This window comes from Mustela putorius, unplaced genomic scaffold (assembly GCF_011764305.1).
Source record: "Mustela putorius furo isolate JIRA1106 unplaced genomic scaffold, ASM1176430v1.1 tig00003875_pilon_pilon_pilon, whole genome shotgun sequence".
NCBI lineage: Eukaryota > Metazoa > Chordata > Mammalia > Carnivora > Mustelidae > Mustela > Mustela putorius.
Window position 1 is genome coordinate 4,171,152 of NW_025422026.1, and position 17,132 is coordinate 4,188,283.

The 17,132-nt window shown below is 47.9% G+C and overlaps 3 protein-coding genes across 4 annotated transcripts in view; 1 reads left to right on the forward strand and 2 right to left on the reverse strand.

Annotated features, from left to right (window-relative positions):
• On the reverse strand, positions 1-809 carry LOC123388124 (WASP homolog-associated protein with actin, membranes and microtubules-like). Its single transcript, XM_045067312.1, has one exon. The coding sequence runs from the start codon at positions 807-809 to the stop codon at positions 513-515; it is 297 nt and encodes a 98-aa protein (XP_044923247.1). The 3' UTR covers positions 1-512.
• LOC106006950 (WASP homolog associated with actin, golgi membranes and microtubules) lies at positions 1-17,078 on the reverse strand. 2 transcript variants are annotated; one of them, XM_045067308.1, is made up of 10 exons: positions 16,366-17,077; positions 14,862-15,035; positions 12,437-12,587; positions 10,890-11,059; positions 9,796-9,961; positions 8,035-8,222; positions 6,704-6,790; positions 6,347-6,442; positions 2,071-2,550; positions 1-814 (listed from the first exon to the last, which is right to left on the reverse strand). In XM_045067308.1, exons 1-9 carry the CDS (start codon positions 16,957-16,959, stop codon positions 2,170-2,172), a joined length of 2,007 nt encoding a protein of 668 aa, XP_044923243.1. In that variant the 5' UTR covers positions 16,960-17,077; the 3' UTR covers positions 1-814; positions 2,071-2,169. The 2 variants fall into 2 exon arrangements, with proteins under 2 accessions (XP_044923243.1, XP_044923244.1); XM_045067309.1 differs by lacking the exons at positions 1-814; positions 2,071-2,550 and adding an exon at positions 2,557-2,715 and having other exon boundaries at positions 16,366-17,078.
• FSD2 (fibronectin type III and SPRY domain containing 2) overlaps positions 16,479-17,132 on the forward strand; it is a 44,560-nt gene continuing 43,906 nt past the window's right edge. Inside the window, exon 1 of the mRNA XM_045067307.1 lies at positions 16,479-16,518. The gene's annotated coding sequence lies outside the window, so the exon portion shown is untranslated. The remainder of the gene's footprint in view (positions 16,519-17,132) is intronic.

Consider the following 17,132-nt stretch of genomic DNA (forward strand, 5'->3'; position numbering starts at 1 on the left):
CATTATAAATAGTTCTTTATTAGGAGATTATATAGTTCTTGATACATAAAATAGATTTCATTTAAAATAGTTAAAATAGTTCCTGGCTGGAAGCAGCTTACTCTGATTCCTGCTAAAATCGTGTTCACATTCCAGTCCACCGAGGCGAGGAGACCACTGCTGCCCACGGAAGACCCGGCAGGAGCTGCAGGCCGCGGCCTACCCCAGTGGCAGCAGCTCCTTTCCTGAGTAAGGGAATGATGCTCGATAATCCTTCGTGAAAAAATAGATACTAGTCTCCTGTGCCGTAATACCGTGGGATCTAAGATCCCAGCTCCAATGTGGCCTGTGGAAGTCACCCCCCACCCCCGGACTTCCTGCCCTGATTTTCGGAGCCGCAGCATTCCAGAAGAGCTGCGGACATCTCGCAAAGCCCCCTGGGCTCTCAGGCTGTCAGGGGCGTTTCCAGCCCAGGTGCCAGGCCTGCATCACCGCATGCAAGTGCGGGCGGCCGGGACGGCGGTGGGGAGCACTCAGTGGTCCCACTCGCCGCCGCCGGGGCCCTGCTCCTCGCTGTCCTCCTCCTCCGAGTCAGCAGACACTCTCTGGATTCTCTGGAGCGCTGCCTTGATGCTTCTCTCCAGGTCGCTGGCTGGCTTGTTGCTGGGGCTCGGGCTGAGGCCGGAGTGAACCTTCTTCAGCTTGACCCCCTGCCTTATGGCAGCCAGAAGCTGCTCGTTGAAGGAGGTGTGGGGACAGGTCAGAGCGGGCACGGCTGGCCTCTGCAGAGGGCTTCTGCCCCTCCTTAGGGCGGCCAGGACTTCATCCATAGACCCTGCAGTGGAGCAGACAGAGCAGGTGCCATCAAGAGGCCGCACTCCCGGCCCAGGACAGTTAGTGACATGGTTCAGCGCGTCTTTTGTTACACAGACGCTCTCATTAGCTGCTGGAAAGGTCCTCCCCAGGTGTGCTGAGTGCAGGGGAGTCACTCCTCTCCCCCCATCACTCCCTGCCCGCCCCGTCCTCGGAGCCGCAGCAGCTCAGAGACACGGTCATGCACACGTGTCCTCATGACGGCTGGGATGAGTGCCCCCCCCCCCCCGCCCCCGCAGAGGTCTGCCCACACCCCAACTGCAGGTCCGGGTGTGCACACCCCTGCTCCGCATTCACACCACACTGCTGCGAACCACCTGTGCATAGGCCGGGTGGTCTCCATCTAAGAGTGTGGACGTTTTTGTTTGTACCTGCTTCAGGGTATGGCGGAACCACAGCATGGAATGATTCTATTCATACGGTTCATGTCGCCTCCTGCAGAACCCCTGCCCGTCCCAGGTGGAGGGGCTCCAGCAGAGTCTTTGCACCAAATGCACACAGAATTCTGCTGGGATGTATCTACCTGCCTCCGCCCGCGAAGCAGCAGCTCTGAGTCGGGCAGACGATTTAAGCCCGTCTCCTCAACAGCCAATGTATCAGCCGGAATTAGAACTACCGGTCAGAGCGGCAGCCCTCATTCAACAAAACATTCACGTGCGTTCACTGTATTGTACTTGCAAAGGCAAAATGGGGTCCACTGGGTGTTTTTTTTTTTACCACTTCACTTTAGAAAGATCTCCCAAAATATGGCTTCTCAGTCCTCCAGTCTGTAAGAACAGCCTTCTGCATTCTCATGTCCCTTTACCATAATTCCCAACCCATATTCAGCTTAAGTCGTAAAAATTAAATTCTGGAAGTGACTCAGAGCAGACTCAACAGCAGGCTTAACTCAAAGCAACATAAAAAAAATTCCAGGAGCAGAAATCAAACGCACACTCAAGTCTTAAGAACCTGAAACAGGAATCTTTAAGAGTGACCCCAAGTCTCCAGACCATTGAAATGTCTAGAGACAGTTTCCTCCTGGTGAGCTGGTTAGCGTCCAGCAAACTCCACCTCAGGCTATGCTAACTTTGCATTAAGGGAGTGGTGGCTTAAGGCAGCCAATGCCGGAGAGTTTTAAGGCTGTAGAGACTCCTCCAAAAGATTCCGATTTGAGGGTGATTGCCCCCACAGCAGCCAGCTGCAGGGGGACTGAGCGAGGACAGACGCTACGGTTACCTGGGCCTCCGAAACCCGCTGAGGAGTGATGGGTTCCTGCAGCCCTGGGCTCCGATGAGTCCGACGAGTCACACACCAGGGGAAGGGGCTGATCCGCTGTCACCGACGTCCTCCCGTATGAGTTCTGGCGATTGGGGGACTGAGAATACGGAAAGGGCCCAGCAGGGAGGGGTGGGGGAGGCGGGGGAGGCGGTGGGGGGGAGGGGGGGGTGGTGGTGGGGGCGGTGACAGGTCCTCGCTGGATGGGCAATCTGTTTGGTCGCCAACGGGAACAGAGCTCTGGACAGTCTTTCCAGAGCCGGGCAGATCCCCGGGGGTCTGCGTGTGGCTAACTTCAGAGACAGGTGCGCCTCCAGCCTCCCCAGAGGACAGGTGGCTCCCGGAGGCCATCGGAGGCGTCTGTGGGGAAGGCCCAGCTGGCAGGTGTGGAGCTGCAGGTTCTGAGCAAGGGGTCTTTAGGACAGAGCCACCTGGACATCTCTGGAAAGGAAACACTGCTGTGAGGCGCTTGCCACGGTGCAAACCATCGGAATATAGAGCTGCGCGCTCAGTGCGCCAACGCGGACGGGCCTCTGCAGGGATGGTGTCGTGTGTGCGGCGGCTCCCTCTCACTCTGGACAGCCGCCCTTGCTACCAAATCGATTCCTAAGGAATAAGCATCAATTCCCTGGATGTGTAATACCATCTCTGCAATAAATATGTGAACCCACACGTCGATGAAAACATTCCGTTTTAGTATAAAAAAATAAGACTCAAAATAACAAGAGACTGTGGGCTGAGAAAATGATGGCGAATCCGTTTAAAGTATGAGGTAGCAGTGAAAATCAGACAGTACACAAAGTCAGTGAAACGGTCTAAAAAATGCAGATGATGCAGTGTTTTATCTATAATAACTATGTAAAACACAGCGGTATGAAAAATTCCGCCAGAGTGGACCTCAAAGTGTCAGTTGTATCATGTCTCTTCTCCAGTTTTTAGGTTTAAATTTTGTAACTTAAAAATGTGAATTTATATTTTTTTAAATTTGAGAGATTGAGAGAGCACAGAAGGGGGAAGGCCAAGGGGAGCAGGTACCCCGCTGAGCAGGGAGCCAATGCCGGGCTGAGGTCCCGGAGATCCCTGAGATCGTGACCTGAGCTGAAGGCAGACGCTTAACCCACTGAGCCACCCAGGCGCCCCTAAAAATGTAAATTTAAAACATTCTGGTCTCTCGAGTACTACTTTGATAAAGGAAAACATAACCTTATTAAAAAAAATGAAACTTGAGGGACGCCTGGGTGGCTCAGTTGGTTAAGCGGCTGCCTTCGGCTCAGGTCATGATCCCAGCGTCCTGGGATCGAGTCCCACATCGGGCTCCTTGCTTGGCAGGAAGCCTGCTTCTCCCTCTGCCTCTAGCCTGCCACTCTGTCTGCCTGTGCTTGCGCTCTGTATCTCTCTCTCTCTCTAACAAATAAATAAAAAAATCTTAAAAAAAAAAATGAAACTTGAGTGGTGGGAGCAGGTCCCTAATGAAGGCACTGACTAGCCAATGAAACAGAAAATGTAAATATGTAGCCAATAGAGTGGACTAGATCTCTATCTGTAAACAAGAACACATCTCAAAAATGTAATTTAAGTGGAAAAAAACCTGGCAGAGGCTGTATGTAATGTGATGATACTAATGTAGACTTAGCAGTAATATATCAAAAGTGCAAAACAAAGAGTACAGGCACACCTCGTCTTACTGCACTTGGCTTTATTTTGCCTTGCAAATATTGTATTTTTTAATAAACTGAAGGTTTGTGGCAACCCTGCATCAAGCAGGTCCCTTGGGGCTGTTTGCACCAGCATTTGCTCACTTCATGTCTCTATCACATTTTGACCATTTTTGCAATATTTCACATGTTTTCATCATTAACTATGCTATGGTGATCTGTGGTCAGTGATCTTTCATGCTACTATTACAGTTATTTTGGGAGGCGTGCCTCGGTGGCTCAGTCAGTGAAGTGTCTGCCTTCAGCTCCGGTCATGATCTCATGGTCCTGAGATCAATCCTGAGTCGGGCTCTCTGCTCAGTGAGGAGTCTGCTTGTGTTCTCGTGCTCTCTCTCCCCCAAATAAATAAAAATCTTTAAAAACAGTTGTTTTCGGGTGCCCAAACTGTGTCCGTGTAAGACCGTCAACTTCATCATTGTCTTATTCTAGGAAACTGCCATAGCCAGCCCACCTCTGGCCACCGTGACCCGCCAGCAGCCAGTGACATGGAGACAAGACCCTCCACCAGCAGAAAGACCACAGCTGGCTGAGGCCTGGTTGATCATAATTTGAGCAATAAAGTATTTTTAAATGAAGGTATGTACATTTTTGGAGACCTCGTGCTATTAATAGACAACAGTAAACAGATGACAGTATAGCATAAACATCGCTTTTATATACACTGGAACACCAGAAAATTCACCTGCCTCTTTACTGGGGCGGTCTGACCCCTGCACGGTCTCCCTCCCACACTTTTCCAAGTCTTTCCACAGCAAACAGCAGAGCAATGGCAGCAAGCCCCAAGTCGCTAGTCATGGAGTGACTGAGTGACACACAGGCACAGAACTGGACTCCCAGGAACTCCGGGCCAGACTCCAGGGTCGTGTAACCATCCTGATGGCAGGGATGCCCAACCCCCCAGGACCCCCTTCCCAGCACCCCTGCAGCTGCAAGTTGCAGTGACCCTGGCCTGCTGAGTTCTGCCTTATGTTACTGGGAGGTCTGTCTCCCCAGGGCTCACCCAAGACAAATTAAGCCCTTGACCTCCAAGCAGCCCCTCAGAAATTTAAAAACAACCTGTCTCAGCTCAACAAGTTGTCACGTATCAGGATTCACTTCCTGTCTTCTCCTGCTTCCTTCCTTCCTTTCAAATGTGGTCAAATTGGCTTTGTCCCCTGGAGGGTGGCACTTCTTGGCAAACATGGATCCCCTCGTGCTCCAACTCGGTCTTCCCACTTCCAGAGGTGGGTCTGGGCATTCGTGACTTTCAATATTCTTTTTTTTTTTTTTTAAAGATTTTATTTATTTATTTGACAGGTCACAAGTGGGCAAAGGCCGGGGGGGGGGGGGGCGGTGGGAAGCAGGCTCCCCACTGAGCAGATCCCAGGACCCTGAGATCATGACCTGAGCCAAGAGCAGAGGCTTAACCCACTGAGCCACCCAGGTGCCCCATTCGTGACTCAAGCTCCCCAGGTGATTCTGATGTGCTGCCCGGGCAGGAGAGGGCCTGTTGCGGCTCTGCAGTTCGAGATAGGCGGCTGCATATAAGCCTGGACTAAGTGTGGCCACTCAGGGTCACAGGGTTAAGAGGTAAATGAGAATGAACGTACATGTCTAGCACCGGGCCGATATACGGTAGGGGCTCATTTATGATCAGAGCAGTAAGCACATCAGAAAGCAAGGTGAAGTCAGGATGTCCTGATTTATCAGTCCAGTGGCTCCTTTCCTTGTTGGCATCACAGCACACCTTCAATACCTTATTCCAGAATTTTGTCTGGCTGCAGGTGGTCTCTCCTTGTGGGGGTGGCTACAGCCTTGGGTCTTTGTGAAGGTGTGTGTTATAGATGTGTGATGAGAACGGATGTATGTTTTATACTGTACTAGTTTAACATTGTTTTTAAATAAGTAGCTATTTACCTTCTTTTTAAACCTATTCATTTTTCCCAGAGCACTTCACTATACACTATGTCACTCTGTTCCCTTGCCTGCATCTTAGAGAATCCTTTATTACAACTGAGGAAACATGAGCTAAGGTTGAGGCCAGTGTAGCCACCCTCTATTTTCCTAGAGGCTGGGCAACACTACAGCAGGCAGAGTCAACCCCACGGGGAGAGCAAGCAAGCACCCTGGTGCACAGCAATGTCCAAAACTTAATATTCTAATATTTTCAGGTGCCCGGCTGGCTCTGTCGGTTAAGCACCTGCCTTCTGCTGAGATCATGATCTCAGGGTCCTGGGATCGAGCCCTGTGTTGGGCTCCCTACTCAGCGGGGAGCCTGCTTCTCCCTCTCCCTCTGCCTCTGCCCCTCCCCCCAATCATGCGTGTGTGCTTGCTCACTCCCTCTCAAATGCATACATAACATGTTTTTTAAAAATATTCTAATAATTTTGTTTTTTATTTCTACACTAAAAATAATGGTGTTTGGGGAACGTTTTGTGTTCCCAATGATCTGTTCATAATACTTGACACTTTTCTCCCAGTACGGGTGATCTTCGTTTATTTCTCCAGAAAATGCAGGTGAGGGGACTATTTCTAGAACTTACCTCTTTAAATGCTCTCAGCCGCTGGAGTGTTTTTTTGCGTTCCTGGTTTATCCATTCTTTCTTCTTTTGCTCTTCCTCTTTCATCTTGTCTCTTTTCTATATATAAAGAAACAGATGTTTGTACATTTCTCCAAATAGAAGTCTTGAGAGAGAAAGGGCCAGTGACCGGATGCAATGCCTCCCCCAGCCCAAGTCCCAGCCCCCCTCCCCAGACTGCAGGGCTGGACTTCCGGGCTCCCCAGGATCAAGCCTGGTGGCCGCTCCCACCCCCCACACCAGGGGAGATCCCCTCTCCGTAGATTTAAGCCAGTGTGTCAGGTGATGCGAACATGAGACGTGTTCTCTTCAGCCACTTACCACCTGGATACGATGATGCTGATGGAAATGTTTCACACTCTCTTCCGCCAGCTGCAGTCGGAGCCGATGGTTCTCTCTGCACTGATCCTGGGAAAACGATACAAGTCACTGGCGTGTGTGCATTGTTGCCGTGGCCGCTAGCAGAGAAGCCTGGCAGAAGGAGGCACTGCGTTTGGGCTGTCGTGTGAGGCAATCGTACTCGGGGATTTCTGGTGTGGCTCTGTGGTCCTGCCTCCCCTCAGTCATGGGACACGTGCAGATGGGCTACCGCTGGGGACTGGCGGCCCCCAGTGGTAAGGACCACAGCTGATTTTGTGCCGGGAAAGATGGAAAAGCAAACCCCCCAAGTGGAAATGAGAGGACACACAGGCAGTCCCCTGTCCTGAATTAGCATGTTTCTAAGAATCTGTTTCCATGCGACAGTTTTAAACACATCTCCCCATAATGTTACAATAGTAACTACATGTCCAGACAACCATATCCAACCCACAAATACCTGGAAAATTATATTAAAAACTGTATTTTAACTGCGCTTTACCATTCTTAGTATATCACTTTTAGGTAATCATGGAGTTTTTAAAAATTAAGAAAAAAATCACTCACCAAATATAAGGAGTGATATAAGCTGAATTTTCTTTTTTTAGATTAAAAATTTTTTAAAGTCATGTCTACACCCAGCATGGGCCTCAAACTCACAACCCCAAGATCAACACTTGATCCCCACTGACTGAGCCAGCCAGGTGCCCCATTATTTCTGATATTCTATAATTGGTAATTTAAAATAAAGTTTAGGGGCGCCTGGGTGGCTCAGTGGGTTAAAGCCTCTGCCTTCGGCTCAGGTCATGATCCCAGGGTCCTGGGATCAAGCCCCACATTGGGCTCTCTGCTCAGCCGGGAGCCTGCTTCCTCCTCTCTCTCTCTCTCTCTCTCTGCCTACTTGTGATCTCTGTCTGTCAAATAAATAAATAAATAATCCTTAAAAAAAATTTTTTTTAAATTAATTTTAGAATATACTATAGCTGATTATTAGAAGTGTCTTCCTACCATTATTTTTTAAATAACTGTGTATGTAACAGGCATTCGACACAGTTGTTGAACAGATTAATCAAAAATCTAGACATTATGGTAAATGCTTAGGCCCCAAAAGAAACAGAATCTTTAAAAAAAAAAAAAAGTAAATATATCTTATTTAAAGCCACTGATAGTTACACAAACACATGAAATTAATCACTGTGTTGGCAGAAAGCCCTCCTTTCAACCGCTCTTTATCTTCCATAGAAGGAGTCCCCGGAAGGGAAAGGCGGAGAGCAGCTGCCCGACCGAGCGCCTACCTGTCTGTTCCTGAGACGGGCTCTCCGGGCGCAGATCCTGCCCCGCTGCGACTCCAGGCGCCCGCACTGCCGGCTCAGCTCCTTCACCTCTGCGCTCTGGTCCCCCGGCAGCCCTGCCACGCCAGCGAGCGCTCCCAGCTCCTCTGGGCTTTCACACGGGTCATAATAGACAACCTCCTCTTCTTTATCTAGAAACATATTGATGACGTCTTTAAAACATGGTTGGGTATAAAAAATAACACTTTAAATGTTAGAAGGTAAAGATGACTTGTGACCCCACCACCTAGGGAGAGCCACTATTAACGTGTGTACACACACAACTACACACACACAGCGCCACACGTATCAACAGCACAGGGCTAAGAGGCCATTTTCCATGTGATGGAAACAGAATTTTAATGGCAACGCAGTGCCCTCTCATTTGAGCATTCTGTACTAGAATATTCCGGGTCCCGTTACTATCTATTTATTTCACAGTGATGCATATCTGAACATAAAAACTATGTACATTTTTTTACTTTTCTCGAAGATTTTATTTATTTGACAGAGAGCACAAGTAGGCAGAGCAGCAGACGGGGTGGGGGGAAGCAGGCTCCCTGCCAAGTGAAGTGCCCAATGCGGGGCTCGATCCCAGGATCCTGAGATCACAACCTGAGCTGAAGGCACCCCTTATTACTTCTTTTTTTTTTTTTAATTTTTTCTTTATTTATCTGACAGGGATCACAAGTAGGCAGAGAAGCAGGCAAAGAGGAGGAGAAGCAGGCTACCTGCAGAGCAGAAAGCCCGATGTGGGGCTCAATCCCAGGACCCTGGGATCATGACCTGAGCCGAAGGCAGAGGCTTAACCCACTGAGCCACCCAGGCGCCCCCTTATTACTTCTTTAGAAGATAAGTCAGGGCCCTTGATAATCAGCACTCAGTGGCCCTCCACGAAGGCAACTACCTTTGACCAGCAGTGTGGCATTTAGGCACCTTAAAGATATTTAATTATTACATATGTATTTTTTAAAAACTCCAGCCCTACAGAACTGAGGAAAATAGAAAGTGAAATCTTCTTCTTCCTTTCTCCTTCCGTCCTTCCTTGGGATCCCATTCCCAGAGGAAAACATGAACAATTTAGCACGCATCTTTCCAGATAACTTTTTAAATAGAAATTCCCCCTAGATATGTAAAATGCTTATAACCTGAAATTACTATAAAGTTTTTTTTAAAGCTAGGATTAAATTAAATGTTTAGATTCAGTACAAAGAAAATAATTATGCAGAGGAAATCGAAGGGGAAAAAGACGTAAGTAAAAGGAGAGACATACCATGTTCTTGGATGGGCAGATTCAAAATTCAAAGATGATGATTCTCCCCAAATTAATCTCTAATTTTAAGCACAGTCCCAATAAAAATTCTAAAGAGTTATGGGTTTTTTGGTTTGGGGTTTTTTTTTGGTTCATTTGTTTGTTTGGTACTTGCTAAAATGGTACTTGGTACTTTGGTACTTGTGTACATCAGTATACAAACAGGGCTCTCCAGCACACTGTCCTCACTCCGTATATTTAGGTCATGGGACTGTGGGATAACCAGTCCTTTCTCTGTTTTGCTGTGTGTTTAACTATGACTGTATCACTGGAATAACAAAAATGTTAAAAGGAAATTTTAGGAAATTTCAGTAGATGTTTTAGCCAACTTATAAGAAGTAATAATGTGGCCTCTATTTCCTTGGATGTGTGATTTAAACATTTTAACATACACATTTAAAGATAAATCTTACCTTTTATAAGCCTTTTAATTGAGTCCAACTGTGTTATAAGCAGTATTTCTTCATATTTTAATATCTCAAATTTAACCTCATACAGTTCTAATTGGACTTCATAATACTGTATTTCTAATTCATCTACAACGTCTATATTTTTTTCTTGTTCTGGAAGATCTTCCATCTTGTTTTCATGGAAAAAGTAAGAGCAAGTTAAAATAATTAGTACACTGAAAGCTAATGTTAGATGCATTCGATCAATTTTCTGTTGTCTGCTTAAGACCAAACAGAAAACAGAAGAAACACTCTTCCCTTTCAAGTGACAAAACAAAAATGCCTTATTCAATGTTTGTTACAGATACTTTAACTTACCCTTGACACATACAAAAACATTTAGGTTTAGAGAAATATCAATAGCAGTGAGGCATCTGCACTGTTTCCTGCTTCAAACCTTTATCGTTACTGGAAGAAGTTTAAGTGGCTGTGATCCTAGGAGGAAGGACCTTTGTGTTCCTCCCGAGTTGTGCTGAAACACTGCTTCACTGATTGAAGTGTATTACCCACTTCAGCACTGAGCTCAGTGTTATTACCAGGAGCATCTTAGAATATTTCAAAAGCATCTTGACCGAAAGAAGCTGTATGGCCAAACTTCCACAGTCTAAATTTTCAGCTAGTGGAGGATGTTGGAATGAGCGAAGCAAGGAAAGTCTGTTAATAGTGCTTGGAAAGAAAGGTGCTACCTAGAAGAAGTGTGGGTTTTCTTTTCTTTTTCTTTTTTCTTATCTTTTCTTTTTTTCTTTTCTCTCTTTTATTCTTTTCCTTTTCTTTCCCTTTCTTTTTTCTTCCTTTTCTTTCTCTGCCTTTCCTTCCTTCCTTCCTTTCTAGAGAGGGCGTGTGCACAATGTATGTGCGTCAGGCGGTGGCTGGGGCGGTGGGGAGGGGGAATCTTAAGCAGTGTCCACAACCAGTGTGGAGCCCGTTGAGGGGCTCGATCCCTTGACCCTTAGATCATAACCTGAGCCAAAATCAAGACACTTAACCAGCGGAACCACTCAGGTGCCTCAAAAGTGTGGTTTTTTTCCCCAACCAGGTTTCATTTATCTTTGTCTTACCTTTCTATGAATTTCAGCTCTTTTGTGATTTAAACACAATTCTCTCGCTCTCATGAGCTGCAGAGTCTCTCGGGCTAACATCAGCTTGAGTTTTTCTAATCTGGGAGTTGCCGTGGCCCAGGCAGCCTGGCCAAATCTCTTCTTGTCCTGTTCCATTTGTTTCTGCATTCCTGTTGGATTATAATTAACAAAATAAAAACATAATTACAACTCATTGAAAAGGGAAAAATGTATCCTGAGCTAATTGTTTACTGCCTTCCATGTTACTTGCAAAAAACATCCTTTCTAAGAGAAAAATTGTTTTATTTAAGTGATTTTTTTATTGTTGCAAAAATAATACACGGACATCAGTATAAAATCTTTAGATACTTTGGGGCGCCTGGCTGGCTCAGTCAGTGGAACATGGGACTCTTGATCTCGGGGTTCTGAGCTTGAGCCCCACATTGAGGTGTAGAGAGTTCTTAAAATATTTACAAAGAATTTCAGATACTTCATTTAAAAATAATAATTATAAATCATGAATCTCATCTACCTGAGATGATCGTTCTTACATTTTGGTGAATATATGACCAGACTGTTTCTATGTCAAGCTAGACAGACAGTTTGAATCAAAAACAAAAAATAAAAACCCCACAAGGGGCACCTGGGTGGCTCAGTCGGTTGAGCATCTGCGTTGGGCTCAAGTCATGATCCCAGGGTCCTGGGACGGAGCCCCGCATTCAGGCTCCCTGCTCAGCAGGGATTCTGCTTCTCCCTCTCCCTCCGTCCCTCTCCCTGCTTGTGCTCTCTCTCAAATAGATGAATAAAATCTTTTTTAAAAAACCCCACAAGATCACCATTCTTCTTTGAAGCTTATTATTTCATTTCACATATTGTGGAACTCTCACCATTCAGAAAAACAGATACAGAGAATCCTACTTCGTGACCACTGTCATTTCCCTTGTTGAATGGAACTTAACAAAATGGCACATGTTAGCTTCCTGTCTGGGGCCATCAGCTACCCGACTTAATCCATCAGAAGTCCTTCGCCCGCCCCAGCCACCCGACTGCGGCATTTTTTCGGCCCCATGTCCCTGCCCCTTCCGGCTCTGCTCCAGCCGCCAGGCTTTCCTTAAGTTCCTCACACTTGCCAGCTTCCCTTCAGCCAGAGAACCTGGTGGCTGTCATTTCTTCTGGAACACTCTTCCCTCACTCTGCTCTCTCAACTCGCACTGACCCTTCAGAGATCAGGGCAGGCGCCACTTCCCAGAGGCCTTCACTGACCTACTGAAGGAGCCTCGTGCCTCCTGGCAGCTCTCAGAGCCCCATGCTTCTCTTCTTAACGGAAGAAGATGGTTGCTAGCGCCATCTTCCGTGTGTTGGAGGGAATACGTAAGTAGGATCTCTCTCCCCTCACCAGACTGACTGTACAGTGTCTATTTATACTCATCCTTACGCTGAATCCCCAGCTCCTAGGAAACACAGGGCCTTTTATTCAAGAGGCTTCAAGTGTTTGTTGAGTCAAATGAAAATGACACACACCCTGGTATAGAATTTTACACTGTTAACTGCTAACGCTTTTACTGTTTCTTTAAAATAATTCACTGTAATGTCCTGAATAGAGACTATGGCTTCTTCAGCCTGTCTGGTCCATTCTTTGGCTTCCTTCTCCAAGGCAACTATCCGCTTAGGACCCAAATTATCCTCATCCAAGGATTTCTACAGAAGATGGGAAAATCGTATTAGAAGAGTAATGCAGAGCCAGAGGAAACTGAAAGGAAATTGGTTGCACAGATTATGCCAACTACTTTTATAACTACTACTTAATTAAATTTCCTTCATTCAGCAACTCCTTACTGAGTATGAAGGAGGCTCTAAGCTAGACACCACCCGGAAGACAAAGGGATACTCTGGGGTTTGAAGAAAAAGAAAAAACCTACTTTCACCTTGCCTTACTAGAATAACATTTTCCAGACAGGAATGCTCTCAAGTTATGTTTCTCTGTTAATTCACAATTCTTTCGGGGCACCTGGCTGGCTCAGTTGGTGGAGTGTGTAACTCTTGATCTCAGGGTTGCAAGCGTGAGCCCCACACCGGGTGTAGAGATTAAGTTAAAAATTTTAAAAATTTAGAAAAACCCACAATTTTTTAAATGGCACCTGTGCTGTTAAGCACAGGGCCTGGTACACAGCATTCAAGTGTTGGCTGTCACTACGGTTTCTTTTAGGGATACGACAGGAAGCTTTTTCAATATGATCATTCTTCTCCGAAGTGCAAAGATAATACCTAACCTAAACATAGTAAAATCTAAACATTCATAATTAAAACATATACTAGCAGTCTTTTGGCAGCCAATTCTTCTACAAAGCTGTTACTCTAAGAAATACATAGACGCTGGCCATCAGGGAAATGTAAATCAAAAAAATAGGACACCACTTCACATCCACCAGGATGGCTAAAACCAAAAAGACAGACAGTGACAAGTGTTGACAATAATGTGGACAAACTGGAACCCTCACTTACCACTGGCAGGAATGTAAAATGGTACGTTTGCATTGGAAAAGTCTGACAGTTCTTTGGAAAGGCTAAATATAGTTACCATATGACCCAGAAATTCTGCTGCTAGGTAAACACCCTAGAGAAATGAACACATATGTCTGCATAGACACAGATGTACACAGATGTTCACAGCAGCTTTATCCTAATATTCAAAAAGTGGAAACTAATTTTTTGAATGGAAGTTTAAATGTCCACCAAACAAGCCAAAGCTCCACCAGCTCCTAAGTGGGTAAGTAAAATGTGCAACATCCATGTAGTGATACTACGGGACCAGAGAGAGAAACAAAGTTCTGGTACATGCACCAGCATGGATGGACCTTGAAACCATTATGTGAAATGAAAAGAGCCAGACACAAATCTGTACATGATCCCGTACAAGATGAAGTGCCCAGAAGTAGAAAGTAGACTGGTGGCCGCCTAGGGGTGGGGGAAGGGAATGGAGAGTGATGCTACTGGGCATGGGGTTTCTTTCGGGGGTGATGAAAATGTCCTGGAGCTAGACAGTGGTGACAGTCACGCAAATGAATATACTAAAAACCACTGAATTATACACCTTAAACAGGTGAATGGTATGGTCTGTGAATTATATCTCAGGGAAGCTGTTAATTAAAGAAAAATATATACAGGAAGAAAAGACTATCCAAATAATAAACTTTCAGAGTAACGAGCAGAACAACTTTCTCTGGAAATCTGAGGGATATGAGTTTTCTCTAAATAGGATACCATTTCTACAGTTCCAAAACTTGGCTGGGGCATGAGAACATGTGTGGCTGGCCCAGTGCACGGGGCAGAGAGCAAGAGATCTCTCTGATGTCTTCTGACTCCAGCTGGTTGAGACCCAGGGGAAGCTGTTTAACCCCTCTGGGCTCTAGGTTCCTTTGTAATACTGACAGGAGAACGCCTGTTCTAACTAAGGTCACTGGATTGTTTAACCCCTCTGGGCTCTAGGTTCCTTTGTAACACTGACAGGAGAACGCCTGTTCTAACTAAGGTCACTGGACTGTTCCAGAGCTCCAGGAAATAAGAGCAATGGCGACATTTACTAAAGCTTAAATTACTGAATTATGACCCAGGGCCTTGCTATTTATATTTTCATCCAGTTTCTTAGAAATCTGCATATGTCCTTAGAATCTGAAAATAGGCTCAAGTAAATACGCATCACATCAAAAACAAGTCACTCTAAGAAATACATAGATATAGCAAAGAATGTGTTTAACCCTTGAAAAACTGCAGAAATCTTAATGTATTCAGATGACCAATGTAAAATGCCTTCATTTTAAAATTAGTTTTACAAAATAAATTCAGTGTATATATCATACCATCTAAACAGAACGGTGAACCCAAGGCACAAAAACAGACTCAATGTCAAATGGGACTAAAGAAATATGTGACAAAGGGTAATTTGATAAAATAAAAAATATAAAGAAAACATACCAAAATACTAAGCTTACATAGTGTTGCAACTTCTCTCATATCCCTAAATGGCTTCAGTAAATACTGGAAGAACATAGTTGCCCCTGTAACTAATTCCTGGTATGCCTCATCTTCCTCTTGATAGACGTTCATCAGTGCTACCATGGTCTGGGCTTTCTCGTGCCCCTGAAGAACCTAGAAGACAGAAAGTAAATAGAGCTCAAGGAAGGACAGTTATTTATAAGATCAAGCCAAACAGGGGCGCCTGGGTGGCTCAGTGGGTTAAGCCGCTGCCTGCGGCTCAGGTCATGATCTCAGGGTCCTGGTATTGAGTCCCGCATCGGGCTCTCTGCTCGGCAGGGAGCCTGCTTCCCTTTCTTTCTCTCTCTCTCTGCCTGCCTCTCCATCTACTTGTGATTTCTCTCTGTCAAATAAATAAATAAAATCTTAAAAAAAAAATCAAGCCAAACAAACAAAACTAAAGAAATTTTAATGCCCTGAACTTTAAAATTTGAAATACTGATTAAATATGAAGATGCTATTGCCCTCCAACCAAAAGGCCCCATAAAAGAGGAATGGTTAATGAAATCATGCAGTATCCACGGTAGAATGCTATTGCTGTAATCATTCAATGGCGTGACACCCTTCACAAGCTCCTTTTATAAAGCCATTTTAATTTAAAAAGCTCATTCCATAGGCGGCTGAAGGAGATGTAATTAAGAGTTTGCAACGTGGCTGAATTCCTCTCCCACACCCTTCTTCCTCAAAAGAATGCACAGAAAACTCATCCAGATTAAGAACGACCTATGATGAGAACGAGCAAGCAATAGGACATGTCCAGGGGGTTCGATCACTAAATCTTGGCCACCGTAGTAAACTGTGGATATGCACCCCGTCGTTTTTCTCCCAAACCCTTTTGTGGACTTGCGTTCCTCCTCCCCTTAAATTCTGTAAGTTTGTAGCTCTAAGAATGAATTGTTCGGCTTCCCAAACGACCTCTTTTAAGCTTAAAATTGCACCCCCGTTGCTAGTCCGAATCGGTAAATAAAGCTCACTCCCCTTCGGCTTTCCATCTGGCCCAGTCTGCGCTACTTTCCGAACCGTGTCCCCCAGGCCCCTTCGCCGTCTGGAGCAGCGGTCTCCCTCGCTCGCGTCCCCCCACTCGCAGAACCGGGAAGTGTTTACATCTAGCTCGTGTTGTAGTTTCCCACACGCACTACGGCTGTTTCCGGTTCTGTTTCCGCTATTCTCTGGCAAATCCCGTGAGCGCGGCCGGCTCCGCCAGATGCGCGGGGACCCTCCGGAGCACGCCGGCCCCCGCCCCGCAACAGGTGTCAGGCACCTGTGCACCTGCGCGCGCCCCGCCCCGTCCCCGCCCACCGTCACCTGGCCGGCCGGCCGGCCGCGGGGCTCTCGGGAACACTACCCGCCCACCCGCGCCCACCCACCCGCGCCCACCCACGCCCACCCACAGCGCGCGCAGCCCAGCGGCCCCACCGAGCCGGCGGGAGGGGGCCGCGCGTACCTGGCGCAGGCGCGCGCCCGCCGCCGTCCACCGCGCGCGCAGGGCCCTGTCCCGGAAGTCGCGCAGGCTCTCGCAGTCGGGCGCGCCGCCGTCGGCGGGGAAGAGCGCGTCGCGCACCGCCGCGCCGCCGCAGCCGCTCGCCGCCTCGCCCAGGTAGCGCTCCAGGCGCCCGCACAGCTCCTGCAGCACCGCGTCCCCGGGGCCCGCGCGCGCCGGCCACACCACCGCCCACAGCCCGAGCCCCAGGCCCCAGGCCCCGCCGGCGCGCGCGTCCAGCTCCGGCGGCAGCGGCGGGAAGCAGCGCTCCAGCGGCGGCCACAGCGCCGCCAGCTGCCGGTGCGCGCCGCGGAGCCCGGCGGCCGAGAGCAGGCCCGCCCAGCTCGGGGGGGACGCGGCCGGCTCGGGCTCGGGCTCGGGCCGGCTCCCCTCGCGCCGCCGCCGCTGCGCCGTGCGGTCGTGACAGGTCACCGCGAACTTGGCCTCCGCGTCGTTCCAGGCCACGAGGAAGCGCAGCTGGTGCCGCTCGGGCTCAGCGAAGAGGTCGTCGCGGACCGGCACCCAGCCCTCCAAGCTGTCGGGCTGCTCGTCGTCCATGGCCGGCGGCTCAGCGGCCCGAGGACCGGGCTCGCGCGCGCCTGGCCTCCCCGCACCTCCGGGGGCCGGGCGGCATTCTCGCCGCTCACCCTCGCGTCAGCGCCCGTCGGGCTCAGCCCCCCGGCGCCTCTGATTGGCTGCCAGCGCGAGGGCGGGTTCTCGGCAGCCAATGA